This window comes from Montipora foliosa, chromosome 2 (genome assembly GCF_036669935.1).
Source record: "Montipora foliosa isolate CH-2021 chromosome 2, ASM3666993v2, whole genome shotgun sequence".
Classification (NCBI taxonomy): Eukaryota; Metazoa; Cnidaria; class Anthozoa; order Scleractinia; family Acroporidae; genus Montipora; species Montipora foliosa.
Window position 1 is genome coordinate 7,052,874 of NC_090870.1, and position 27,808 is coordinate 7,080,681.

A 27,808-nucleotide genomic window follows, 5' to 3' on the forward strand; every position below is an offset into this window, starting at 1 on the left:
AAATTGTTCCACGGCACGCAACGTCTGTCGCCTTGAAAGTAGGCCTTAAACAACGTGGTTTACCTTTTGCATGCCACCGTCGTATACCTCACAGCTTTAACTTTGGACATTGTTAAGCACGTTTTCAGGCTCAAATCACTAAACAAATAAGAACGTTCAGCCTCAACTCAAAAATTAGACTTTCCTACAAAAATAGAAGAGTTTGGGCAAGAATCTCATGGACATACACACCAACGGCATAACTCTAAAAAAATGACCATTCTAAATCAGTTTCTATAGAACTAAATATTGCTATAGCAATAAGGTAAACGAAAGTTTAGATCTAATTACTGAAATGGAATGAGAGTTTAACCTAGGGGACCCGTGGTGGGTATATCCATGAGATCTTTGCCAGAGTTTGTTAGTGAGAGTGGGTTCCATGAAGCTTACCTCACGAAGCAGTTGTCGTGTAACCGCTGTTTCCAAGAAAAGACCTATTGATGAATCAAGCAATCCAAGCCAGTCTTCGTTTCCAAACAGCTTTCTTCCTTTTTGCCTCTGATGCTAAGTCAAAGGGACGATGCAATTAAATTTTGCGAATGAATTTGATTCTATGATGAAATGGTATATGAAATGAATCATATATGAACTGCGGATATGAAATCAAGTGAAGCTATGATCTTCGCAGTTATGAACGCAATTTTTACAATTGCGTAGAGAAGCCTGAAAAATTCAGGACTTCAACGGGGTTTGAACCCGTGACCTCGCGATTCCGGTGCGACGCTCTAACCAACTGAGCTATGAAGCCACTGACGTTAGGAGCTGGTCATTTGTGGGTTCTAATGATCCCATGAGGAATAAATCAATGATGAAATGGTATATGAAATGAATCATAGTGACTGCGGATATGAAGTCAAGTGAAGCTATCATCTTCGCAGTTATGAACGCAATTGGTTAGAGCGTCGCACCGGAATCGCGAGGTCACGGGTTCAAACCCCGTTGAAGTCCTGAATTTTTCAGGCTTCTCTACGCAATTCTAAAAATTGCGTTCATAACTGCGAAGATCATAGCTTCACTTGAATTTGATTTTATTTGCGAAGATTTGCCGTTGGATTTCAATTTACAGTGTCCCCTGGCGCTAGAAAACTAGACAATTAAAGTTCATCAGTTATGATGATTTCTGAACAGCCTTTTTTACATAAAACTACATCTATTTTAGTCAACCCCCATCTCTCGCACAAAATAATTGGTTATTTCCGGCTTCTTTAAGACCGCTGCGCGCGCTGCAATCAAATTTCAGCTCGTAGTCAAGCTGCGAGGCTATTTTAGGAAAGACACCTGATTGGTCAATTCTAATGACGTAATGACCGCTTAAAGCCGGTCATATCTTCATATTTCGATACTGTATAGGATTTCACTGGATCATGCGACGGCGAGAATAGTCTTCGCAAGTTTCTTCACTGTGACATCTGATTCTCTGACCATTGGCCGCGCGGCCAGGGGGACGAAACTAAAAATAACTTTCACAGCGTGGCGCGAAGCTTAAAATAGATTGAAAAAACATTATCATAGGGCACGGGGATGTGTTCCCTCACCTGATAGTCTCTTGATCCGAACGGATGTTACAATTCTGGAAAATTCGTCGCTCATTACGTACTATTAAAGCGTCATCACTCAACATGGACTTTGGACTCTGACTGATGGCATGTTCTCGAGCATGACAAACGAGCGGTTGGAAATAAGTACGCAAAATTGGAAAAAAAGAACCTTTATGATTTTTACAAATAAATAATCCTTTCTTTACTTCTTACAGCAAATGGATTGGCAATAAATAAAATCATTGTCCCACAATAAAATTTTGTCCTGTCCTCTTCCGTGTAAATTATCTCAATACGCAAGCTTATTTTCCGGTCCTCAAGGACCGAGTTTAGCAGGCGTTTACCGAGGCTATGATGTTCTTCTACAAGCCACATTTTGTCATCTTTGCTTTTTCAAAGCATAAAGCTACGTTTCGCAATGTAAACTTAATGCGCTACTGTTAAGTTCATCTCCGATAGCTCTCAAGGCGCTGCCAACTTCTTTGGAGGTTCTCGCTTCGGCATCTTGGCCCTCCCCTGCTCGTCTTGGTCTTAAAAAGTTGCGAACATCGCCATTTTCCATATTTCCAGTCTCGTCCCGAGATGGACGACTCCTTCTTAGGCTAAATCTAAAGGATCTTCGACAATGTTCTTGACGGCTTGCCGTAGATCGTCGAGATAGTCTTCTGAAAAGCTTGAAGCCCATAAAATCTGCAAATGTAGAGAGTACAACGAAGATGTTGAGTTTTCAAAACATGCGTCAAACCATGATTGATTCGGGAACAGGAAAAATGCATTACAACGATTCGCGAACAGACTTTAAAGTCACACAAAAAAATGTTGCATCGATTGAGTTGAGAAATGTAATTGACCTCTATAGGGAAATTAAAAGCTGAAATTTCCAGAATTAGTCGCTCGAAATCGACGCGTTTCATACAACGAAATTTATGGCCTTCAGGGTTTCGGCTTCAGATACCAAAGATAGGCATGCAAAAACGAAAACGATCTCAACCGGACGAAAATTAACCAACCTGTAAGTTGATTTCTTACTTCTGAAATCTTCGTTTTTCCTCGATGAAAGGTAATATCAATTGAATGTTCTTTCAGGCAGTGGTTAATTCGATAGATCAACTATTCCAACGAAACTGCGCTTTTTATTTCTATTGTAGACGTGTTTATGTAGCAACGGGAAACGCACGTCATCAAGCGTGACGCACATCCCAAGCGCAAGGGAAACCCCTTGAGACAAAGAACAATTATGAAGACTTTGATTGGTCGCTGGCTTAGTACATTGTCATGGTCCGGTGACTCACTTACGCTATTTTAAGCGACTGATACAAAATCTAAATTAAAGGACATTTTTCGGTCGATAGTAGTTTTCAAGGTAACAGTTAAATAGAATTGTGAGCCTCTCCATAGCGATGCAAAGAAGATAGTATTCAACGATCTTATAATATCGACAGCAGATTAGCGACATGGACATTTACCTAATTGTTTAAGTTTTGTGAAATTTATCCCATTAGCATTTTAAAGGTCAAATGATAATTGTTCCGCCCTGCTATTTCTCAGAAAAGAACGTGATCACAAAGTGAAACAAACGTGACCTGTCACAGCTCGTCCAAACTGAAAGTTGCGGGTTGTCGAACTTCCTGCAACCTGCGAGGACGGCATGAAAGAGAGAACGCCTGATCGCAGGTTAAACTTCCAACCTAAAGTTAACCGCTTTATGTATATACGACACCACAACAACGATTTGATTCAGGTCGATGAAAATTAAATGTACACTAAGGCCGGCATTTAAACAACCGCCCGCCGTTCTACAATCATTGTACCTCCGTAATCCGTTCTGATTTGCTTCAAGAACACAAATGCATTTCATTCCCTTTCTGTTTCCAGGGGCACCCAACGAGAATATTATTCAAAACCACTTAGACATAGCATCGTTAAACGTATTTTAGTATTTAAACGGTAGATATAGGCATATTTTTATCCCCTAAAATTTTTGCATCTGTTCGGATTTCCTAGCTGAAAGTCTAGTGATCCGAAAACTATACGGATCAAAACTCACCTTTTCGAAAATTTCAGCCAGAAAAAAGGCTTCCGAAAATTCTAGGTGACCTTTTTAGGGTAAAAATCCGTTAAAAATGGGCAATTATACCATTTTTTAGAACTTCGAAAATCCTAGGACAGGCAGGCAAGCAAAAAATTTTACAACAAATGGTCCGAGATCTCAAACCGTCTTCCGAACAGATATTTTGCGAAAATTGACGTTGGGTGCCCCTGTGTTTCGCTCGGAACATGAAAAAACCATCTGTGTAATAATCAAAATGCAAATGACTTAAATGTGCTTTTGTTATAATGCACTGGGTAGACGTCTGTTTAATTTACGGGCACTTACTGTCAAAGTTGAAGGAACATGTCACATTGCTTTTGTCCAAATAGATTTTCCCTCAACTTTGTCGCCAATTTCTTCAGCATTTTGCCGAAGGGAACACCCCCCCCCCCCCCCCCATCAGGGCTTCCCCCCGCCCGTCCCACTCTCGGCGGTGAAAAGCCCTGAGAACGAGGTTCCCCCCCCCCCCCCTCCCTGATGTTCATGCATCTTGTAACAGGCATTCTTTCATTTGATGATCCAAGCCCTAGCTTTCAAGCGAGATGCTTGTTTGTGTAAAATAAAATAAACGTTCCGAGTTATCGCTGTTTTGTATCACCCTGGGTCGGCGAGATCTTTTAAGGACACCGGAAACGGAAAGGCATTTGGGATGGCGTTTTATCGAAGGGCGGATGCAAGATGTAACTTACCTGGGATTTGTTTAAGTTTGGGTTAGGACGAGTGTTAGGGTTAAGCAACCCTCAAAACATTACACTGGTCGAACTCAGCATTGCTTGATCAGTTGATTCGCGAGCGCACAAATGCCATCAACTGGACAAGACCGGCTTATTTACGGAAATTTTGAACTAAGAAACTTTACGGTATAAATAGCAATAAACAACTTTCAAGGATTTTTTTAAAAACTTTTTTCTTGGTCCCGCGAGATACTAATTGTACGAAATCCCAAGTTCCGAAGTCTCATTAGATTAGAATAGGACGAATACTGAGAGTTCTCAAAAAAGCCGACCTGAAGGTCTTGCCCAAGGAGGAAGTTTTGCGCTAGCCTCCTTCGCAGCCGTTTTTAGGCCTAAAAACAGCTGCGAAGGAGGCTAGTTTTGCCCGGGACAAAATCGGTTCCGAGTTTGCGTCCGATTGGTTGAGATACCGTGCGAGATTTTTGACCAATGGCCAAGCCCGGATGAACAGCCTGCCATGCAGGGCTTTAAACATTTCTCGGCTATGTCCCATCACTTTTTACACACGATCCCTTGCACTATTTCTTTTCTTTTAATGACAAATTGTTTATGGTGGATTAAAAATACTTTTTCGCAGTTAACGATATTAACTCAATCTGAAGCTCTTATGCAAGCAAAATGTGCTATTAGCAAGTAATTCTCATGAACCAGGCTGGCAAAGAGTAGCCCTTTTTTTTGCATTCGGCACAATACATTGAAGAACAACAAAGCATGTTGCATTTAATGATAGGCGGGCACGTTCGTGGAAAACGAAATGAAATTTCAGAGAAATTCTCGCTAATTTGCATGAGGAGCAATATACTCGTCTTGTTACGTGAGATTTGCCTGAACACGTAGTGTATTTATAACCGTGGGCTGACGGATGATAATTATCCTTAATTTGAATTTCTTATCATTTGTTTCAAGAAAGGATATTTGCTCACAGCACAGTAAGTTCCAAGGTCAAAATTCAAATGGCACGAATTTTAACAGGGAAAAAAGTGTTTTTTTTCCGATTTATTGTTGCTCATTAAAAGAATCTCTTTCCCATCATGCAACCACAGTCTAACACAAATAAGAGAGTCATAAGAGGAACAGTGTCACATTGGATGCGAATTAATTCCATTCTGTCATGAATGCTGCCCACAATAAAATGATTCACACACGCGTGAGACGATGAGCCAATCAGATCAACGAAATTTCACATGAAGAACCAGTCACATTTGGGAAACCCTTCCAGCGTACGTAACAGGTGGCATTTACAGGGTTTATCATCTTCACCAATTATCTTCGAGTTTAATCCGAATACTTAGAACTTCAGCGAGTGTTACACCCGGATAAAAAAAATATCCAAGATACCCAAGACAGAAACAAACCGGATAATAACAACAAATCGTGAGCGGAAGCCATCAATTTAGCGGTGTAGGCAGCAATCGGCAGTGCACCAGGACATGAACTGTCTGCAGTCCGAAAAAGCTGCACAAGAAGTCGCTGGAGCTGCGAGTGACGAGATGCACCGAATTGGCGAAGAAGCCCGAAGTCTCGCAAGGGACCTCATTTCCTACCGTACTGGAAGCGTGATTCCTCCACCATCTCGTTCGGCAGTGATTTTACGAAGACTTACCGATGGACTCGAGGATAGCCATTCGGCGCTCCTTTCCAATATGTGTAACAGATTAAACGTTTTGAATGGCACTGCACGCGCGAAATTCGTGCAGGTTGCAGACGAGGTTTTTCGGGACGGAATCAACTGGGGCAGAATCGTGGCGGTCTACGCCTTTGGTGGTAAACTCGCTGAATATTGTATGCGAAACGGCCTGGAAGGCGACGTCGCTGAAATTAATTTATGGCTGGGGAATTATATTTCAAGCCTGTCCGCCTGGATCCAGGCGCAAGGCGGTTGGGTAAGTATTCCAACGCAGAATTGCGAAACTTTGCTATCTTTAGCAAGGAACTAAATAATTAAAACGTTTTGGCAAATTAGGCGTTATTTGGAAACGATTTAGCGTCTCTCGAAATGACCCTGCTTTGCAACATTTTGCACTCGGTTTTCAACTATACGATCTTTTCTTTTTATTTTTGTGGGTGGCTGGACGTTTTATATCGCAGAGACGGCCAGCAATTCTGAGTGTGGGCAAACCTCTAGCTGTCCTTGCAAATTAAACCAAAAAGCGCTGGAATAGTTAATATTTGCACCTACCTACTGAGAAAGGTAATTTTCCGTTGCATTAATGACTCCCGGGCGTTTATATGTAAAATGTTCCCATTTAGAGATCGTCCCGATTTATTTTCGGCATCGGCACCGAGAGTGGTTTAAATTAATTATACCACCGTAATCAAGAGTGTCTTCCCGTCTCAGGTTATAACTTCCTGATCATATTAGCCGTACTAAATATGCTTGCCATAATGGTTAGCGAGGTAAAAACTACAACTATAATTTTACATGCAAAATATTGCACCTATCAACAGATGTTGGCTGAGGAAAATTGGTAAAATTTTTCTTTTTTCGTAATGAAGCCATATCTTCAAACAATAGAAGGAAAAGTATTAAGAGAAAACTTTTTTTTTTGAAATTCAAATTACCTCGCTATTGTTTTGTTGAAATGTAAATTTAACAATTGTTGTAAGTTCTTAGTTGAGGGGTTGTTATTTTTAGTCAGTTGCACGCAGCGAGTTTATTCCTGGCCGACGGCATTGATCAGTTGCAATTTCGTGGCGGGGTGAAGTAGTCGTTGGTTTTAAAAGGAATCGCCTCTATGATGCCATTATGCGATAGCAAAAAAAACAAAGTCTAGCGAAAAAGATTGACATCCAGTTGTTCTTGTGCATGCAATCATTTTTCTAAAGCTTTTTGTTAGCCTAAAACTGGGAAGAAAAAACGAATGAGGCATAACAGAACAGAATAAAATAACTGTCTGGATCTGAAATCTATTGATCTATCCCTACTCTTATAGAAACGTTTTAGCCGGACATTATTTTTGTGAATGAAGTGAGGGATAAAGTTATATTTTAAGTGGGTTTCGGGGTGAACTTGTCAACATATGAGTGCAAAAAAACTTTAAATCCGTCTGACATGTATAAACAACGTGTCACTTTCCTATTCATCGAGTGCGAATATGTGCAGGATATAGCAGGCTAAAGGGTATTTACAAGATGGTCCGAAAAACAAGACGAATGCTTTTAAAACTTTGGAAACAAGCATAACTGTACGTTCAGGCGAGAAGCAAGGAAACATTTGAAAAATAACCTCGAGAATGAGGTTGCACGTCGTGGTGACTCGTGCTTAATAGACGACATAAATGTCAAAGGATAGACTTTCATATACAGGACTAAAATGGCGGAGGACTAACAAAAGAACCACACTGTTACTCCGATCAGGCCTTACTAATTAGGTGTTGCTATGTTTATTTCGGATCCAGTACATGAAAGACCAAGCTGTCAAAGGGAAGACTACTAAAAGTAAACTGTTGTGTTCTTGGCTATGGTTTGCCGAAATTCCAAGAAAACTATAAACAAAAAAAAAAAAGTAATTTATAGAAGGGCTTGAAGGGAACATGTCAATTGAGAAACTGGAAAAAATAACTTGTCTTTAGTACTGTAGCTATCTGTTTTTATGGTATGTCGTCAGCGAACCAAGATAATTTTATTGCGTGTAGTATCAAATAGGTAACAGGCTGTTATGTTTATTAATGTCACGTCTACCCACCACCAGATGCATTTTGCAGGCGCCAAGCATCGCCTACATTTGGCCCCTGGCCAAATCAGTTAACGTTCAATGTAAAACGATGCCAGGAATCTATAAAAGAACAGCTTTGGTCGATCAGTGCTAATTTTTAAATTAAACAACTAAGAAGATTTATTCTTATCATTCTAAGTCAAACAAAAATTACTCATCTTTCAGTGATGCAAATGTCAGTTTAATTCACAATTACAAACGAAGATATTTACGGCACTGAATGAAGTCAGAAGTCACTTACTAGAAATAGACCATTACTCGTTGAACCGGGGACACCGGTGGGACATTATTGTCAAGCTATTCCTATTCGGAATACTTTCATTTGATCAGGAATTCCGATTTACGTGATTTCAGTTGTATAAATAAACACATATCTTTTTTTGCACTAAAACATTAATTCCTAAATTATGCGCGAAACGATTTCAAGTGAACACTTCTCGTTCGGAAGTTTTATGAATTTCGTGTCAAAGGGTAAGTAGTTTCCTATCAAAAAAAGCCATGTGTGTTTGTGTTTTGTGAGTTCAAATTACTAATATTTCCTTGATGCTTTTAAACGTTAACGATTGTTAACCAAACCAAAACTTTTTCATTAGAGTTTTACTAGAATAAAAAAAACTGTTAGCATCGATTATCCTAGGCTTTTGTAAAAAGGAAACTCCACTTCTAGCCTAAGCTCTCCGTCTTAGGACCCTTAGATAAAGCCCCCAAACTGGCGGTTTCTTTACCAGGTTAAAGCTGAATACCTCAGTATTCATATGAATAACTTCTTACTTAGATTACTGCGAAGTTCAAATAGTACATTTGTGGGGAATTCAAGAACATTGCCTGAAAAGCAAGACACCAAGCATATTTAAGCATAACAATGGTTGAGTACGGCGGGGAAACTAGAATATTTTTTAAAAAAGTGACAAATAAAGAGAATTAAAAGCGGCATCGGGGAAACGGAGAATTCGCTAAAAAATTCATTTTCCTTATTCCGGTATTAATTTGCTAACAAAAATAATATGACTGAGTAGAAATCATTCGAAACGATTAGAACGTGAGCAGAATAACTTAAGTTATACGCGAGGACAAAGCAAGCCATTGTTTAAATGTTGGTACATGTGTCTTTTAGCAGACAATAAAGGTGTGGCTATGTTGTGATTATCATAACGTGAGACACTAAAAGCTAAAAAAGAAATGCTACGTTGAAAAATAACTTCCAATAGAGAGAGTTTTTGTCTTATTCACTATTGGAGATAAAAAAGTTAATTTTTGCCCATAAGCTGAAAAATTCTCGCATCTTATACATTTTGATATTTGGAATTGATATTACGGAAGATAACGGTACAGATGTAGAGTATTTGAAATGTTAACATATGAGCTGTGAATACGAGGCATTTTTAATGCCAGAATAAATAAGTCGAGTCAGCAATTTTTCAACCACTTGCAAGGTGCTTGTTGCGTATTCTGTCATTCGCACTAAACGTTTGGCAATATGTCCAACGCACTATTCAGTCATTTACGACACCTTTCCACCTCCGTGAAATAAATGACTTTTTTCACTACTTTAAGATGTAAGAGAGGAACGCAAGAGGTGCCAATACTATGAAGACACTGATAAAATATAATTTCCCCCGCAGGCTTTTGGCCCAGACGCCAAACCCCGAGGACGCAACCTGGAAGCCTCCTCGTAAAAAGGGGAAATATGTAGATTGGTAGATATTGTATAGGCGAAAGCAATCTCGATTTGCTTGACCGAGTGACCAAGGTGGTATCCGTATTGTTCACCGAGTTTGCGAGGTGTTCTGGGTAATTTGAGTAATATGCTGTTCAGCACAGCGATTGACGGTGAATAATTTCGAGTATTTACAGTGATTCGTCCTACTTTGAAAATCAAAGATTATAGCATTTGATAGAAAATCATATTGCCTGGATCAGAAATTGATTTTTCAGGGACAAATCAGAAACAGGGGCGACGATTTGTCAGCCATCAGGGACGACAGACTCGGCCCACAAACTGCTAGACGCAAACTCAGAAAGAAAAAGCATAGTCTCAATATCAACATTTTCAAACAATCTTCTATCATATATTTACAACAGTTATTCACAGATGATAATAATAATAATAATAATAATAATAGTAATAATAATAATGATAAGTTTTTTTTTTTTTGAAGTATTATTATTATTATTATTATTATTATTATTATTATTCGATTTCTGTGAGCTGAAGATTCGTAATAACAAGATAAAAATACAAATTATAAAAAGTCATAGCGTCTTAGATTTGTCATCAGAAAATTCATCCATAAAACAGCATGAGACAGAATAAATAATCAGAAAGAAAGAATAAAACAAATTCATTAATATCGGTAAGAATTAGAAAAGGTAATATCGGTAAGAATTAGAAAAGTCCATTCATAATAATAATAATAATAATAATCAGCGATCCGAATATAATAACCGAGTTTTGTTCCTATTTCATGGTATTTCATGGTAAGGTGGAAAGAACCACGGAGTGGATGAAAAAGATAACGACGAAATGTTGTCTTCTAGTTTTAATGTTCCTGTTCCTGTTTTCCTCAATATTTTCAAGGCATTTTCCGTAATTATGTAAATTGCTTTTCAATTGATAGCGTATCAAATATACGTTGATGGAAAATTGAAAATAAATGCTGTTTGTCGTTGACCATCCTTTCCTAGCATCTCAGTTTCACTTTCATTTACCTACATAATTACATGTAACATAATATGAAGACATCACAATGTGCAGCACATATCAATTAGAGGACACCTCAACTGCGATTCATATTATCCTAGGCGGGGGCAGATGTAATGTAAACTATTACTAGTTGGAAACCGCAGAGGATTTTCAGCCAAATGGAATAGTAAAAAATCTCTATCGACATTTTTGTAACATTTTAAAGCTATAAATTTCATCATGAACAAAGCGTGAAGCCAAATTGAATACTAAATTTTCTCAAAAAAAAAAAAATCTTCAAATATAACAGTAATGGATTTCACCAAAAGAAGCTAAGAGCGTGCTTTTCGTCTCTTGAATGAAACGGTACAGTGATATTCCCATCATTTCGGGGTAACGAGACGTTTGATATTTTTCTCCAGATTTCCATGGCCAGTGGGAAGGTCTGGTCCATTTGAGTTACAACTATTAACATCGTGCTTTACTCCTCACCGATGCAGCATCAGTATCTTTTTATTTTTGTTATTTTTGTTTAAAAAAGCAAAAGCGCTCCTAAAGACGATATATTTAGTGGAATATTCCGGGATTTTTAGTAGTTTCGAGAGGCTGATACTCGCATTTTAATTTATATGATCACATTCACTAGAAAACTTGAGTGTTACATGACGATTTCAAGACACGGCGTAGGCTTTCATGAACTGTTAAGTATTAAACGAATGTAACGAAAAAGGGTAAGCTGGGGCATGGAATCAAGAAATACGATAAAGCAATTGAATTATTCAGATTGACTCGGCGCAAACACTGTCATCTCTACCCTAGTCCCAGAGGTTTTGCTTGAGCCGCGAGAGAGCCGAGAAGCGGCGAAGACAAGTCGCAAAGCGGCGGGAAGAGAAACATCTTTGGTTACCTTGGACTTGAATCCTACTTTCATGCACACGCCAGCTGTCAAACGCGTCGAATTGATAATTACAAAAAGGGACCAATGGCAACTTAGTCCCTTCGGTGAAACAATCATTGATTTGCGTGTTTGTAACTATCAACCAATTCGAGCCTGAAGGTGCTGTTACGCTGTAAAATGTTTCGTGCAACTTGTCTCGCAATGTTCTGGCGACATTGTGGCGGGACAAGTTGCACGAAACATGTAACAAACCCTGCAACGGCCAAAACCGTTGCGAGACAAGTTGCACGAAAATGAGAACCTAATTCTACTTTCGGCAACGGCGTTGCAGGGTATGTTAATACACTGTGAAATGTTTCGTGCAACTTGTCCCGACATAATGTCGCCAAAACATTGCGAGACAAGTTGCTCGAAACATTTCATAGTGTAACAGCGCCTTCAGCGTCAAATCCTGGCCCTGGCGTCTGCGTGAGAGTGAAATTTAAGTCTTGTCTTCGCCGCTTATCGGTTCTCTCGCGGCTCAAGAAAAATCTCGGAGACCAGGGTACGTCATCTCGTTTTCAGTAGGTCAAGATAACAATTTATTAAAGGAAAGCACTCGACATTTTTGTCGTCGTAAATACGATGGAGAATATTATGAGTCACATATGTATTCTCTATTATATTCTCATCTCTAGTGGGATATATATAAAAGAAACTCGCGATCGAGCTCTTCACAGTACTTCAGGTGCATCATCCATGGTACATGTATAGCACGTGACCAAACAAGCTCCTTGCAACTCCATTAAGTTGCCTCATTACTTGAAATGCGAATAATCTTTCGCTCCACAATACTGAGATTTTGTTTGTTAGCTGTAATTGGAGCTTCAAGTTACGCTATTTTTAAAAGATATTAAAAGGCTACATTTTAGCATTACGCAAAAAAGGGTGACAAGAAAGTGTGATACGAACCGAAATGGCAATTTTAGTTGAAATTATAACCAAAAAGCTTCACGTTCGATGCATCAATATATTCAACTTGAAACCATGAAAGGAAAACTTATTTTAAAAAAATGCAATAATTAATTCCACGAACGTGTGTTGGATGGCAAATAAAATACGAGGCACGTAGCGACTAGTTGGACGCCATAATCATGCAACCTCATATCCAATTCAATTATTCTGAACGCGTTGAAACTTGGAAATTTCTTTCAGTTTCCATCATAACTTTTTCAGCCTGGATACACTTTGCGCAAATCAAACGGCTCGTATATAAGTCGATAACCGACATTAAATTCTCGGTGAAAGTGGTCATCGCGTGCAGTTAATGAAGCAATTGGCCTATATCGATTGTGCTAGCATAACGTTTGGCATAGTTCGGAGAAACGAGCATAATTGAAAAAAATTTTACTACGGTCATGACTAGCTTGGAATGTTGGTCTCTGAGATCGATTCAAGTTAAGATAAGTACTGGCTGTTTGCCTCTGTCTGCCCTCTTTCTCCATTCACTTACTTGACCGACGTTAAAAACTTTGTTAGAATAATTAACGTCATCTTGAGTAGAGACAAGAAAAAAATGAGGGACACTGCCTCCTTAACTTGGTAGAGAGAGGTGAGATTTGGGGGAAACAAATTTAGTTATTTATTTAGTTCAATACATGACTAGAATCTCCAGAAGTGAGAAACCTACCTGAAAATAATTATTGAGGTGACAACTTTTAATGATTTCCACAAGATAATGACTGTATCCAAGAAACTGTGAAACGCATTAGCACGTATTTTCACAATTATTTGTAATGAGGTCAGAGGAATACTGTTCACCTTGGCTTGGATGGATATAGAAACATGCTGAGAACGTCGCTATTTATATCTATATACCTGTTATTATCTAATATTTAAGAAGTTCCCACAGAACCCATCGCCGTTTTCGAATTTGGGAGAACAGCGCGCAAAGAATAGAGCTTGCATGAGTCCATTGTGGTAAAAATCTGTACAAACTATAAATGTAGAAAGTATATATATATAGACTTTAATCTCCGCGTAGACAATGGGAAAAGTTTAATGATACAAAAATGGAAGAAATCGTGCTGAGGACGTCGCTAAATACATCTAAATACCCGTTAACGATTAATAATTAATAAATTCTTTTAGCCGAACCAATCGTCATTTTCGAAATTGGATCCCGCGCCCGTAGGAGAGACTTTGCAATCTGGCTTTCTCCCATACATCATAGGCCATTCCGGAATTCCGAAGGAAACTGGGGCGAGTTATTGATAAATTGACACCATCACATGAAAGATAACATTGAGGTTGGCCATCTGTCCAAGTTTGATGCTTTTAGGTCGAACAGAGATCAAGTTACAGACTTTAAAACATAGCTAAAAATCCATACATACGTCTATAATTTTGAGGCTGCGTCCCCCAAAACCTTATAAACTCTTAAATTTTTTTACGATATCTTTAATATTCATAAAAATAGGCAAAGAAAATGATTTTCATCTCACCTATTTCCAAATAGTAGGTCAATAACAGGATTTTCCAGTTGTTTCAGATCTGATAAATTACTTTAAGTGTTTATATGGTCTTGGGGGACGCAGCCTCAAAATTGGAACAATAATAAGCAAGGTGACACACGCTAACACCAACCCGGTGTGGCCAACCCATCACGCATGCGCACAACCATTTCACCCAGTCAATTAGCAGCCATGGACAGCTGTTTCGGCCTTTAGAGATGATTGTATGGATTTTTAACTATATTTTGAAGTTCGCAACTTGGTCTCCGGTTCGACCTAAAAGCATCAAACTTGGACAGATTGTTAATCTCATCGTTACCTTTCACGTCATGGTGTCAGTGTATCGATTGGCTCAAATTTGAAAATCGCCCCAGTTCCCTGCGCAATTTTGGAATTGCCTTTAGCCTTTATGTTTGAAATCTGTACAAACTATATATGTTGAAGATATGTGAAGCCCGCGTACACAACAGGAAACTGGAGCTCACAGACAAACACGCCATTTCCAACGTCAAACGCTTTTTAATCGCGCTGTGTCCGTAAATTTAATGGCACAGAGGTGAAATGTTTGGCCCCCTATATTAGCTTCACCGTTTAAGATTTCTGCAAATTTCTTTGTTTCAGTCAGGGCCGGGTAGCACTAGGTTAAAATCTGTCACAACAAACCCTATTTTTTTGTTCGGTAACCTGACAACAAAATCGGCCTACCCGAATCGCGGCAAGACACCAGCTCTTCTGAAGTTTGGTAGACTTTGATAAAAATTTGTAATGTTCTCGCGCATCTGTTGTACTCATCTACGCTTTGCGGTTGGCCCTTACCAGAAATCAAATTCTCACACAAACACGAACATAAGAGAGCTCATTTTAGCATCGCGTTTACGTGAAACGGGAAACGGGAAACGATGGGTTGCAGCTTGTCATTAAGGCTTGAGAATTCTCCTATTTTAACTTATTTCGTTCCTTTGAGAAGTTCAGTTGCTCCATATCTGGAGCTAGCAAGAAAAAAATGAGATAGTGCCAAACCAGTTTTTACCAGTGATTTCCAATTTTGACAAAAAGCAGTTTTCACTGAGTCCGACACTTCCGGTTTGCCTTAAACGCGATGCTAGGGTTCTACTATCTTGTTCGCCCTATTTTAAGTTTAGAAACGCGGGTTTAACAATCTATAGTACCCCATAGCTACTAGAGTCAGGTCAGAAAGAGCTTATGATCAAGGACACAAGAGATATTAATTAAGAAACAGCGACGGCTTTGGCAGAACGAGGACACCAAAAAACATCAGGTTGAATTAACGAAAAAATGTCTTTGCTGGCCCCACGAATGTGTTGTGCCAGCCCCTGTAGTTTAATCTTTTCTTTTCATGGTCATGAACGTCCGCATAGTCTGCATTGTTAAGTTAAGTGTAGCTTTAAGTCCTTTCTTTTTAATTTTTGTTTTTCAAAAGGCATCTTTCGAGAAAACTTTCGGTGACGCCCTGGAACAGAGAGAAAAGATATGGTGGAAAAAAATTTGTCTGGCAGCGGTTGGATTTGGAGCCATCGCGACTCTAATTTACCAGCAATCAACAACTTGATGATTATTTACTGACCGGTGAGGACGCTCAAAGATGTACATTATTCTTAAGCTTGTCCGGGCGATGCAACATTAGGGCCGTTTATACGAGAGAAAATAAGCCGCGGCTAACTCTGGCCGCGGCTTACGTAAGCCGCGAACACCCCGTATAAATGGTACGAAATCTACGTTCACGGCTTTTTCAAGCCGCGTCTTATCCTGGCCTGGGAGTTTATACTCGTATAAATAGTTCCTTTCGCGGCTTACGTAAGCCGCGGCCAGAGTTAGCCGCGGCTTATTTTCTCTTGTATAAACGGCCCTATTGTCATCGGACTCACAGAGTTGCTTTTTCAGAACCCCGGCATAGTTTTGGGATTTTAGAAGCTTACTGAAGAAACATTCGTCAGCTGAGATCATTCCTGATAAAGGACATTTAATTAACTTTTACTTCTATTACGGTAGAGATTTTTCAAAGAAGCGGTATATTCCAATTTTTTACCATTAATTTGTTCAATTGGAAAAAAAGGTGGTGTTCCTCTCGTTAGATTTTCGTATACTTTTGAGGAAAAAATGTTCAGACTTATAGCATCGTAACATGTTGGTAACTTCAGTGGACTACATCGGTTTTCACTTGTTCAACTGACCAGTGATTGTATATTTTGCCGAAACAAAAACCAAACAAAAAAGAACGATTTTCTCAAAAATGTTAGTTTTCATTTTAGTTTCCATGGAGGCACGAGAGCTACATACTGGAGCTTAAAACTATCTCTTAACACGTAATTGGAATAAAATGAAGCAAGGTTTAGGAAACTAAGTCGATCATACTCCATTAAAAATTAAGGGAGTTAAATTATGCCCCGTTCACACCAAACCTTAACCATGTTTTAAACCGGTTTAGTTAAACACGGTTTCAAAGTGTTTTATTTTTTAAATCATGTATACTGATTTTAGTCGACTACAAACTTAACACAGACCAAAGCATGAATTGAAACTCGTTCGAATCTCATGTAAAAGCCAGTCCTAGATTTTTCTGTGACTGATTTTCATTTTATTAAACCCAGGTTAATTAAACATGTCTTGTTGGTGTGAATAGGGTATAAGACACGACGACGGCTACGACTACGACAAAGCCACAAAACAATAATATCATTAGTTAAAAGAGCATAAATAATTGTGCTGCACGTGTAACACGGATTTTGGCAAGTATCTTAGCGGTCCTCTGCATAACGACGACGTGAAATCACCAAATTTGAGGTTTTGACGACAACGTAAGCATGCAACAGAGAATCTTTCTTTCTCTCTTTTCACTCTGAAACTGCTCGTACTAAATTTCACTATTTTTAAAGTCCCTTATGAAGTCGCAGGGTCGACAGTAGGCCAACTTTAAACTAGACTTCCGTGAACAAAAAGAACAAGATAATTTAACTGAGTTTATTGCTTTCTAATTGTTAAATAATTGGATAAACAGGAAGTTAACTGAGCCATTTTTGAACGTCAATATCAATTTACAAGAGGTAATCAAGTCAATTTACAGTTCTACTTTCAACAGCTGCATAGTCCCTTTTGCAGCTTAGTACTTAGCTACCTGGCCTTTGTCAGTATGAAAGCGAGGCTTGAGTTGACAATCACTGCTTTTGAAACCAGTCAGCATTGGTCGGAATATCAATTGCATAATTTTACACGAGAAAAGCCGATGCCTGCCATTCACAGGGTTGCTGGACTTCTCTTTTGAATGAATCAAAGTGACCAAGGATTGAAGGCTTGAAGCTTATGGTATCTTTTTCAAAAAATTATTATCATAAGCCAAAAGCTAAGCATTCTTTTAGTTCGAAAGGCCGCGAAACAAAAAAGACCCATTCTTTCTCGCTTTGCCTGCTCAAAATACCATAAACGGGGTGGCTTCGGTAAGAGCAATTGCACAATAAATGGGTACACAAGTATAGCGTCACTAGAGGTAATTTGAAACTACCTGAAAAGTATCTTTGGTTAAAGAATAGTAACTTTATTCCCAATTTAATTAAAAACAATTTTATAACCCAAGAAATAATGTACGAGGTCTGGCACCGGTACATGGTATATTTCTAAATGAAATTTTTGCTGATTTTTGTAGAACGTAAATACAGACAATATTTATCTTATATCTAGTAAGAGAACTAAACTAAGGTCATTAGTTTATAAAGACGAATAAAATTAAATGGCACTTGAAGTTATACTCTTGATCACTTTTTTGACCGCCGCCCGGTTTGTCTCAGTTGCTTGAACATCGGACTACCGTACCGGGAGGTCGCGAGATCAAAACCCCGGCAGGACCCTTGAACAGGCTGGTTCACACGATTGCATTTCTTACGTGTGAACCGGTGTAACGCAAACGCAACGCAAACGCCAGTTGAAAAATTCTCCTCTCGTGTCTCTAGGGTTGACTTCGTCCGCTATCTTGGGATATCAAGTGAAGCTATGATCTTCGCAGTTATGAACGCAATTTTTGCAATTGCGTAGAGAAGCCTGAAAAATTCAGGACTTCAACGGGCTTCACTTCATATACCATTTCATCATTTATCTTGGGATACTCAGTCAATTGCACGTGCGTATTTCAATGTGCTTGCGTCTGCGTTCGACGGGTGAACTTCCTTGAGCTTGCGTTTTCGTATCCTTTATTGCTTTTATAAAATATTTCTCAAATAATTTCAACAAATGAAGGAAAATGCTGATATTTTTACTCCTTGATTGAAACAGATTTTGTAGATACACGCTCATATTTCCTACCAACCAATCAAAACGCGCGTCTGACAATACATAACCAATCAAAATTCGTGTGATGTCCCAGCTGTGTTTCTATAGTCTCATCTAAACAGAGCTGTTGTCCAATGAGAGTGCGCGCACTATTCTAATTATTTAAGGACGGTGCCTACTATTGTTATTGCGCATACGCTCTGCGCATCTCCAGATACTCGCGGTTTAAATTTATGCGGAGAAAACAGGACTTAGCAAGTGCTCTTGGTATCCAAACAGAAAATTGGGGGTAGCCATGCGTTTTCAGAGATAATTAAGCTTTCATTTGGAAAGGAACGCCATACATAGACCTTATTCATAAATGGCGGTCACATTTATAATTCTTTTGTCCACGTGCAAATTAGCCTACCAAGCCTCTTTTTAGAGCAAGAATTCTTTTCAATTCACTGTATGGTATCGAGGCTTGGTAGGCTAATTTGCACTTCGACAAAAGAATAATAAATTGACCGCCATTTATGAATAAGGTCTATTGCTTTGCATTTTACAGCTTTTTGCTAATATTGTTGACTAATTATCTTTGAAAAATGCGTGGTTACCCCCCAGTTTTCTTTTTGGTTTTTAATAACACTTGTTGAGATCTGCTTTTCCCGCATATTCATAAAACCGCGCAAAAATACCTTTGAATTAGTAGGCTCCGTTAAACAACGAAAGAACAGGTGGCTTTCCTAACCATAAAATACAAAGCTTATGTCAATTGTGCATGTGAATTGTGTAAAAACAACTACATCTACATGTTCCAGCACTCGGCAAATCCAATATATTGTGCGAATACACCAACTTTTGTTAAAAAAAAAAAAACGGCCCTGAAATTTTAGTCCCTTGGTTATTTGCGTTTGCTTGTAAAATCGATTGCGCCCGTTAAAATATTGGTCAGCGTCAAATTCGACAATTTAAAAATGTGCGGGAGCGTCTGCGGGAGCTGGGGATGATAAAGTGCAGTCACTTCTCTCTGAGTGAATGGCTTCGCGAAAAACTAAACGAGATGTATTGAGATGTATTGCAATAGGGCGCCGTTTTTTCAAAAGGAAAACGTCACATGGAACGCCAACTAAGGTATGATCCTATCAAATGCATTCGTCATGTTGTAGACGCAATGTGAGCGACATATTTGTTCTGGTATTTGCAGTACCCTGCCACCGGTTTGTCGGCATTCGGCGCTGTATACCCCGGCAAATTGTTATGAAAAACGTCTAATATTATGGTATAATAATGTTGAAAACAGCCTAAAATATTTTCCACAAAGCAACTTTTAAAACAAAAATGTTGAATACACGTCGTTCATTGAATATTCTTATGCTCATCGTTCGAACACTGTTATGTTGAACTATACGGTCATTACTACTCCAAATGATTCCTTTCGAATTTAGTTAGGAATGTATAAGAGGCGTGTGGGTTGTATAGCATTCTGTGCCGAGAATTGTTAGAGCCATTAATGTCCCTGGCCACTGGCAATCATCCTCATGAATTATGAAAGAATTTTACAACCAAATACTTAGTGTTCTGTTTTATTGAAGCTAGTGAATCGAGTCTGCACTCTTAGAGATATAAATTGCAGGGAATGTGCTGTACGAATGTTTTGAGGGTGACCATTGTAAATCATTGTTTTGTCATTTGATGCTTACCACTTTGGCATGTGTACAATTAAAAAACAACTGTATAATGAGTTTTGTGAGGTTGATGAGCACAAAGATGAAAAAGCAATGAATGAGCTGACATTTTTGCATTTGGTCTTTTCTTTTATATTGTCTTTCCTGTGCATGTGTGATTAGCTTCTGTGGCATCTATTGTTTCCTCTTTATAATGGGAAAGGATCAAGCTATTCAGGGCTTTTTTGTTAACTGTATGGCACCAGGCAAATTGATTACCTGTGTGTATTATTTTGCACCAACTTTGCTTGGTTGTTTTCATGTAATTATGCTTCTTGCATTGAATATACTCAGCTGCCAAACCCTGATGACTTCCTAGGAAAAATCCTAACAATACCTTTTGTTATGGCAATGGCTCTTGCAGTTTATTAGTCTAAAGACAATGGACCCAAAAATTATGCAACAGGAACAATAACTGACCCTAACCCTGAGCACAGTAAAGTTGTGTCCTGTACCAATAAAGTAACAGTAGAGGTTTGGAAACCTGGTAGGTCTGACTTTTTTGGCATTCAAAGTTGCTTTCAAAAATTAACTACCAGTTTGCAAAGCGATTATCTTTAATTGTTTGGAGATGCGGGCTACAAAAGGAAAGTTCTGGTAGCTTGCTATATTTAATTGTGATTATGCTTCCATCGCTTTCAAATTCTAAACTGTTCTAAGCACAATAGCTGGTGCCAACATGTCTCTTTTATTCTTCAGTCCATGACGAGTTTGTTGTTTGGAAAGCCTGACAAGAGGGCATTCTCTCATTTTAAGCCTTTTGCGAGAGTGTGATTACAACACAAACATCCCAGACTAAAAAGTTAATGGCTCAATTGGGCTTCCTGTTAAAACTGTAGTAAAAGGTCATTAGAACACAGGGAGCCCCAATCATTTTTCTGAGTGCTCAGTTGGGTTGCAAGTAATCATGGGGAGAGGTCATCGTATCCATAGACAAAAGCAGCGATACCTGGCTTAGAGCTTTAATGTAGTCTTTATCACAAAATTTTTAACAACACTTTATCATTCGCCGGATTGTCACTAGCCATAAGCACAAGCAACATAAACAGACTCAATCGCGTCTTGATCATTATTTCCGTTTGTTAGCGAAGGACAAAAGATATTAATTAACAGCAATTTAACGTTTCTGCGTATGTTATTGATGCTCATACTAATGCCTTTCGGTTTATGCCTGCATCACACGTGAGAACGGGTCTATTCACGTGAAATGCCAAACATGAATCACCTCTAGAAATGAAAGCAGAGAAAAGAACATATGCCATGGTCAAAAAAGAAATATTTACATCTATGGAAAGAACGACAAACGCATTTGCAACGAAAGAGGTGGTCTCGTGAAAACGACTTCAATCTTAGCATTTTGAGTTCAACACACTTATGTACAGTTTTCATTCAAATTCACTCCATATTTTGTCCTGCCTGAACAATGCAAACACAGCAATTTTCCGCATTGTAGTTGTCTTAAAGGCCTGGGCGACCAAGTGCTGTCGAGTTCTTGGCAAAGTTAACTCTCTCCGATTGGTTCCAACTGCTGAGTGTCGTTGCTCGACTTGTAATTGTTTCATTGCGGTCTGAGCCCGCCACCCTTTAGATCAGCGAATTCAAGCTGAGTCGACTGTTATTTAATTCGTCTCCAATATTCCTCAACATTGAACCAATTTCCCGTGATGCGCGGTTTTCGTTATTGGCTTGGTGAGAGTCTGCTGGCCTGTTCTGACCGTTGCTGCTGGTTGCGGGAGGAGCTCGTTCGCGTGGTTCAATGCGCTTGAAACTCTTCCTGCGGCTGCTGTTTCGGCGAAGTATACCAGAAAATCCCATGATGAAAATTTGAATTGTTACGTCAAGTGGCAATAAACTTTAATACGTCGAATCTGCAAAAAGGACGGAAAAGAATTCATTGTTGCAGCAGATACACCCCTTTGATCAGCCTTTCTAGACCCAATGTTAAAAATGGAAGCTCATCTATTCTTTAATCTTTTTCCAAATTACCCTCGCTAACCTCGTTTTGCTGCTAAAATTCTTTTCAGTTCGACACATGCCAACGAGATTATTAAGACAACAGTAAATAATGTTTTACAATCCGTCATCTTTGGATTTGGTAATTTGGTCAATGAAGAAACGCTTTCTCTGTTGCGGCGTTTAAGAACGCGAAATACAAAGCAACACGCGATAAGACTTAATATGTTACTGCACGTTTTATGTTACACCCAGTCACAATCCGTCGTTTATTTTGCGTTGCACCAGACCCCGGATATTGCAAAGAACGGAAGTGCGTCAAAAACGACCTGTGGTTTAAATGATACAGTGTGACGAAAAGAAATGTTCGCGGGTATCAATTAAACAGTGGAAGCCGCCCTGTCTTTAGTTTATGATAAAAGGTTGTTTAAGTTTTTTTTTTTTCCAAATTGCAAACTAATAATTTGATAGAGACTATTTGTAATGATATCATTTGCATTCTTTAGGGATTTAGAGGGTATACACGTAACTTGAATGCTGTTTTTGTATTGGCTGTTTACATGATGAATTATGAATAAATTTTACAACATGGATTCATCTGTCAGTTGCATCCTTGCTTTAACTGATCAGAGCAAAATTTCCGAAGGAACTGGAATGAAAACCAGATGTGGGTAAAAAAAAAAAACGGCAAGTCATCCTCACCGCCAGTAATGTCGGTGAATAATTGGAATTATTAAATTTTCAACCTCGGTTAATGCATTTCTCGTGCTCTGATTGGTTCATTCAATCTCGGCTATCAGCTCATATACCTTAGTTTGATCTTATATGGTAAACGATTGCGCCAAGCGAGGCTAAGCTAAATTCTTACTCTGAATAAAGCAAAAAAAGCGTTTTTGTGGAAAGTTTGGATCAATTCCGACGTTTAGAAGTACGCAAAAAGGTAAGAAGTGTTTTTGTGATGAGCCGGCGTCTGTCTGACTACAAGGTCTTACACAACATCGCATCAGTTATCATCAAGTTTTTTCGACTTCGCTCGGATTGGCTCGCTTTTTAAGATGATAATTTGATAAAACGATTATTCCATTCGCTCTTGTAGGATATGAGATTGGGTACAGTGCAACTCGGCGCTCGTTGCCGGGCTATTTCATATCCAACGTGTGCTCATGGAATAACTGTTAATTAATCGGCGAAGGACTGATTTATAACTTGTCGACTTAGCTGAAGTTTTGATGAAAGCAGGAAGACAAGTCGGTTATCGGTACACAACTTATTATAAGGTTGTCTTTATTGACCAGGCTGCTGACGTCATAAATTGCTCAATGAAAATGGAAATTATGCCGTTGCAGGTGAATTGAACACAATGTTTATCACAATTCTGATCGGGAAGGGATACAAAAACCTTTCTCTCAAGTTTCATGGTCCTTATCCCTATCGTAGATTTTTTTAAACCGTAATCCTGATTGACAGCTGTCTTCGACGAACTTTTCAAGTCAATGATGAGTGAGCTCTAATTATGAGTAAAAATTTGCTCTGTCATTCTTGCTAAGAGGACTTTCCAGAATTTTTTCACCTGTTACGTCTTTCTGCAATTGTAAATTATTAAGAAGAAGGGAAATATGTACCAAACGTCAATTAGGGCAAAAATATTCCAAAGTACGAGGTGTGCACAAATAAACTAAGAAAGGCAATTATCAATCTTAAAACTCGGTTAAACGGAAAACGAAGAAAACTAGTTGGTGTTGTGCCTCAATTTCATCTCAGGCCGGTTTAATATCGATATTTCAAGCTATTTCCGGAGCTCTTGTAATTTTTTATCGGGGCTCGTTGCAGTAGGAGATTTTTGAAAACGGAAAACTTGTTAACACGATACCGTGAACAAATTGGAACCTTAAATATCTCCTGAGTTATAAGAGCAAAGTCAACTCAACTAGATCTTGGCATTCATGTGCAGCCGAAACATCGCATCATGAACATGTCAACTGAAAGTATTAAAATGTGGTAAACAAAAAAACAGCGCATGGTTTTCTGACAAATGTCAACTTCGTATGCAATCAGTGGACCCGAACTCCATCGTGAATCTTACTGTTCGAAGGGTTGACAGCGCTATCCACTGAATAACTCAATTGGTTTTGCTAGTGTTTATCCGCTGGATAGTAATTTATTCAGTGGATAGTGTTATCCACCTTTTGAGTAACCGAGGCCTGGTCGCCTACAAAAAGCATTGTGTTTGTTTGAATTATTAGTTTTCATAACACGGCCCTCAAAGCGATACACATACTAAATATGGATACATTTAGTTCATCTTTGGGAAAAGCAAGAAGATCTGACGAAGATTTTTTTTTTTCAAGTTATCTGACTGAAACAGATTTTTGAAAAAAGATAATCCCGACAGCCGGAAAAGGTAAGAGTCGGATAAAGAGACATTTAAAAGCGTGGGGAGAAGTCTCCCGTCCTTTTTTTTTCTCTCCTGGTTGAAAAAATAGCTTCCAAACTTATCTGCGAATTTGTGCAGTGCACAAAGTTTTAATTAAAGATTAAAGTTGACTCACCTCTTAACTACTATTCAGCGCCGCCTTTGTATTGCTAAATTGGATACGCAGTGGTTTGAGAAGCCAACTGAGCCTTAAGAAGCTTGAATGTTGTTATCAACACATGATTTTCATGAACCGGGTTTTATGTTGTTTTCAATGATGTCATCTCTCATGAAAAGAGCAGAATGTGGTCTTGCGTATTTCCGCTTTACAAAAATGGTTGGACAATCTGGCTTTCTTTGACGAAGATGTTCGTCTTAAATCTCTTTACAAAACCTTGACCTTCTCAAATTTATAAATTCTGTTTAATATACCTGTTATGACCTCATTTTTGCAAATCGCTGAGATATCATTATTTTGGCTATATTTTTTTGGCACTAAGGTTGGTGACATCATGTGAAAGGAATTTTCAAACTTAGCCATCTGCCTTTGTCGCTTGCCTCCCTTGTGAAATTATCTACTGCTCTGTCATTGAAGCTTTCGGCTATTTTTTGAAAATAATAGTAAACCAAAAATCACCCAGCTAAAAACCTTGCTTTCATTTCAACGTGCTTTTCGGAAAGCCTTTTTTGAAAGGGCAACTTTATCCTCTGTCACAAATGCTCCCCTCAAAATTTTGTTGCGTAGCAACGGATGTGCTTAATTTTTGCGGTTTTGCGCCAAGCTATTAAAAGCAACATTGGGGAAGGAAGTAGCTATATTTGATTTTCACCCCGAAACAATAGACTTTTGACAAAGGAAGTCCCACCCTACAAAATACAAAGAAAATGCGGTGTTGTTTCAAGCTAAATGAACATAATTGCCGTTAATATAAGTCTTCTCGCGATAGTTTGGAAAATGCCTGTGCTGATAGCCTTCCATCGTGTTTTACCGAAAAAAGAAACGGCTGCTTGCGTCTCATTTATCTTGTGACTTCGTGGTGACTCACTTTCCCGCAGTCAAGTTTCGCAATTGGCGTCGAAACGACTAAAATTCCGGAAGATAAAGGCGACCTTTTTCTGAAAAGAACTGGTATTTGTCAATCAATAAGCTTATGGCACTACCACGCATTGAACTCAAAAAAGAAAGAAAAAAACTTAGCCGGCGTTTTGGTAGGTCAAGGCTTGTTGTATTTCCTTGTGTTTAATTCTTTTCGAATCCGATGAAAGGTTTTAAGAAGATTTAGCTCAATTTACTCCTAAATGGAGAATAAACCCTGGTTTTCTCCATTTTTAGGTCTTACTTGTCAGTGAAGGGGAATACCCTTACCTAACAAGAAATCGAAAAGCGGAATACAATTATACCTGACTGAATTTTTTCTAGTAAAATTCTCCACAGAGTCTTTTCCCATAAAAGGCCAAGATTCTGTCTCGTCGAGTGTCAACTTCTGTAATTAAAACTCTGATTCTTGCATTTGTTTCTTCATTGTAGCATTCTAGACGAAAAAGATCAATTACGCAAGACATTGATTTTTTCGGCTCAGGGGAAGATTGATTAAGTCTTTTATATAACTTTTGATAAGACTTTTAAGGCAGGTTGTAATCTTCATACTCTTATAATTGTACACAGCACAAATGTACAAACTTGTAGACTTTTGCTTTATGGCATGGTACTAATCTACAATTATATCACTCGCTGACCATTCTAAACTACAAAACAACTTTTGTGGCCCGTAAATCCCTTAATTCCGTCAAATACAGAAAAGTACATCCGGAAGTTTCAACATCAGAGATCGAAGTAGAAGAATCTACGGTCTCATATAACTCCGTGGGATAACCGCAACATCAATTTCTATTCGGCACTCAGTGCCTTTCTTTGCACACCCAAAATGCCAAATCTCGTGAAATTTGACGGTTCGTTTGAGACATCGCAAAGCGATTTTTTTTTCTGGCCGTCCGCGAGGCGTTGACAATTTGCAAACGCGCAAACCTTGACTTTAAAAACAGCCTTAATTTTTGTGTTACTTATTCTGGGCTACGCTTTCCCCACTGTATCGACGCAGACAATTTTCTACCGATAGGTTGACAGTGTAGGAAGATCTGTGGTTGCATTGATAGCTGAGAGCATACGTCACTTTCAGCCGTTCACGCTATTTTCATGCGGTCGTAATTTTCCGAGGCACCTTTAATTACCCAGTGAATTAGTAAGTATTGACCAGTCGTTAAAACGGCTTCGATTCGGTAATCTTGTGCTTAAAATAAATCACTCGACATAAGAATTAATCCGATTGAAAAGCGAATAATCTCTGTCTCTTAAGGCTCTCAAAAGGCTATGTGGTTTTCCATTTACTATATATATATGTACATAGAAGCAATTCAATGTAAACTCTCATTGTACCTGAAGAAGGCTGGTTTGGCCAGCCGAAATATAGTACGCCACTAAAATCAAATCTACGTTGTATCGGCTCTTGCTTAAAATATTTAGTTTTCCAATTGTAACGGTAGAAACAAATATCTTTTTTGCTAATTTTTCATGTTATATGTAGCGAGCCATTATGATAATCTCAGTAGCTTGGTAATAAAGGTTGAGAATCAACCCACATTGTCCTTCATCCCTTTCGGTCATTTTGTAGTAAAATCTGACAAGATCGAGCGACCTTCTGACTTACCCCACCCAATCTCGCGTCTCACACGCGCGGCTCACACGACTTTTCAATCGGTCAGTTCAGCAAGGCTCAACCCTAATTTATTCTCAAATCACAATTTAAGTTGGTAGAATAAGGATGCTTCTCATATATTTACTCAATTGTTTATGGCAGTCGAGGCTTCCACATTTCTAGTGCTTTGTTGATAAGGTGTCGCATTCGAAGCAAAAATTTGCATTCGATCCAGACGAACTGTGCGCGTCTAAAACTTCGGACATCAAACTAGCGGGTCAGGCATTTTTAACGATATTGCACAGTAAAATAAACACTTACCCAATAAAAACTCGTGCAATATTTTCTATCAGGGATCTGTAGAGGAAATAAGCTCAGGTTGTGGTCGCTCTTAAAACTGAATTTGTCGACCTTATGTGTAGATCTTAAAGTGTGTGCACAATCGATGATGTAAGGTCCAAGGTATGATTGTGTTTATTCGCCAAGGGTGACTCGGCGGCTTTTATATCACCCCCTATAAGAAGATGTCGACGGCCCACGTTTTTGTCTCAGCGAGAGACAGCTAAAATAGGTC

General features: G+C 38.8%; 2 protein-coding genes and 2 long non-coding RNA genes across 6 annotated transcripts in view; 2 read left to right on the forward strand and 2 right to left on the reverse strand.

Annotated features, from left to right (window-relative positions):
* The window catches only part of LOC137992271 (uncharacterized), an 8,886-nt gene extending 8,347 nt beyond the window's left edge, over window positions 1-539 (forward strand). Inside the window, exon 1 of the mRNA XM_068837510.1 lies at window positions 1-539. This exon is cut by the window's left edge and continues 8,347 nt beyond it. The gene's annotated coding sequence lies outside the window, so the exon portion shown is untranslated.
* Window positions 540-1,731: 1,192 nt separating this feature from the next.
* On the reverse strand, window positions 1,732-3,841 carry LOC137992272 (uncharacterized). Its single transcript, XR_011121664.1, has 2 exons — window positions 2,588-3,841; window positions 1,732-2,267 (listed from the first exon to the last, which is right to left on the reverse strand). It is a non-coding gene; the product is annotated as an uncharacterized lncRNA (long non-coding RNA).
* Window positions 3,842-5,540: 1,699 nt separating this feature from the next.
* On the forward strand, window positions 5,541-17,945 carry LOC137992273 (apoptosis regulator R1-like). 2 transcript variants are annotated; one of them, XM_068837512.1, is made up of 3 exons: window positions 5,541-6,286; window positions 15,633-15,778; window positions 16,094-17,945. In XM_068837512.1, exons 1-2 carry the CDS (start codon window positions 5,834-5,836, stop codon window positions 15,759-15,761), a joined length of 582 nt encoding a protein of 193 aa, XP_068693613.1. In that variant the 5' UTR covers window positions 5,541-5,833; the 3' UTR covers window positions 15,762-15,778; window positions 16,094-17,945. The 2 variants fall into 2 exon arrangements, with proteins under 2 accessions (XP_068693613.1, XP_068693612.1); XM_068837511.1 differs by having other exon boundaries at window positions 5,543-6,286; window positions 15,633-17,945.
* A 3,624-nt stretch (window positions 17,946-21,569) lies between these two features.
* On the reverse strand, window positions 21,570-27,694 carry LOC137989009 (uncharacterized). Of its 2 annotated transcripts, none has more exons than XR_011120845.1 (2): window positions 27,556-27,694; window positions 21,570-22,043 (listed from the first exon to the last, which is right to left on the reverse strand). It is a non-coding gene; the product is annotated as an uncharacterized lncRNA (long non-coding RNA). The 2 variants fall into 2 exon arrangements; XR_011120846.1 differs by lacking the exon at window positions 27,556-27,694 and adding an exon at window positions 24,678-24,987.
* Between the last annotated feature and the right edge of the window lie 114 nt (window positions 27,695-27,808).

Coding starts and splice junctions, on each gene's coding strand:
- LOC137992273 (XM_068837512.1), top strand. CDS start 5,834: ATGAACTGTCTGCAGTCCGAAAAAGCTGCACAAGAAGTCGCTGGAGCT. Junction 6,287..15,632: donor TCCAGGCGCAAGGCGGTTGG/GTAAGTATTCCA, acceptor GTTTTTCAAAAG/GCATCTTTCGAGAAAACTTT.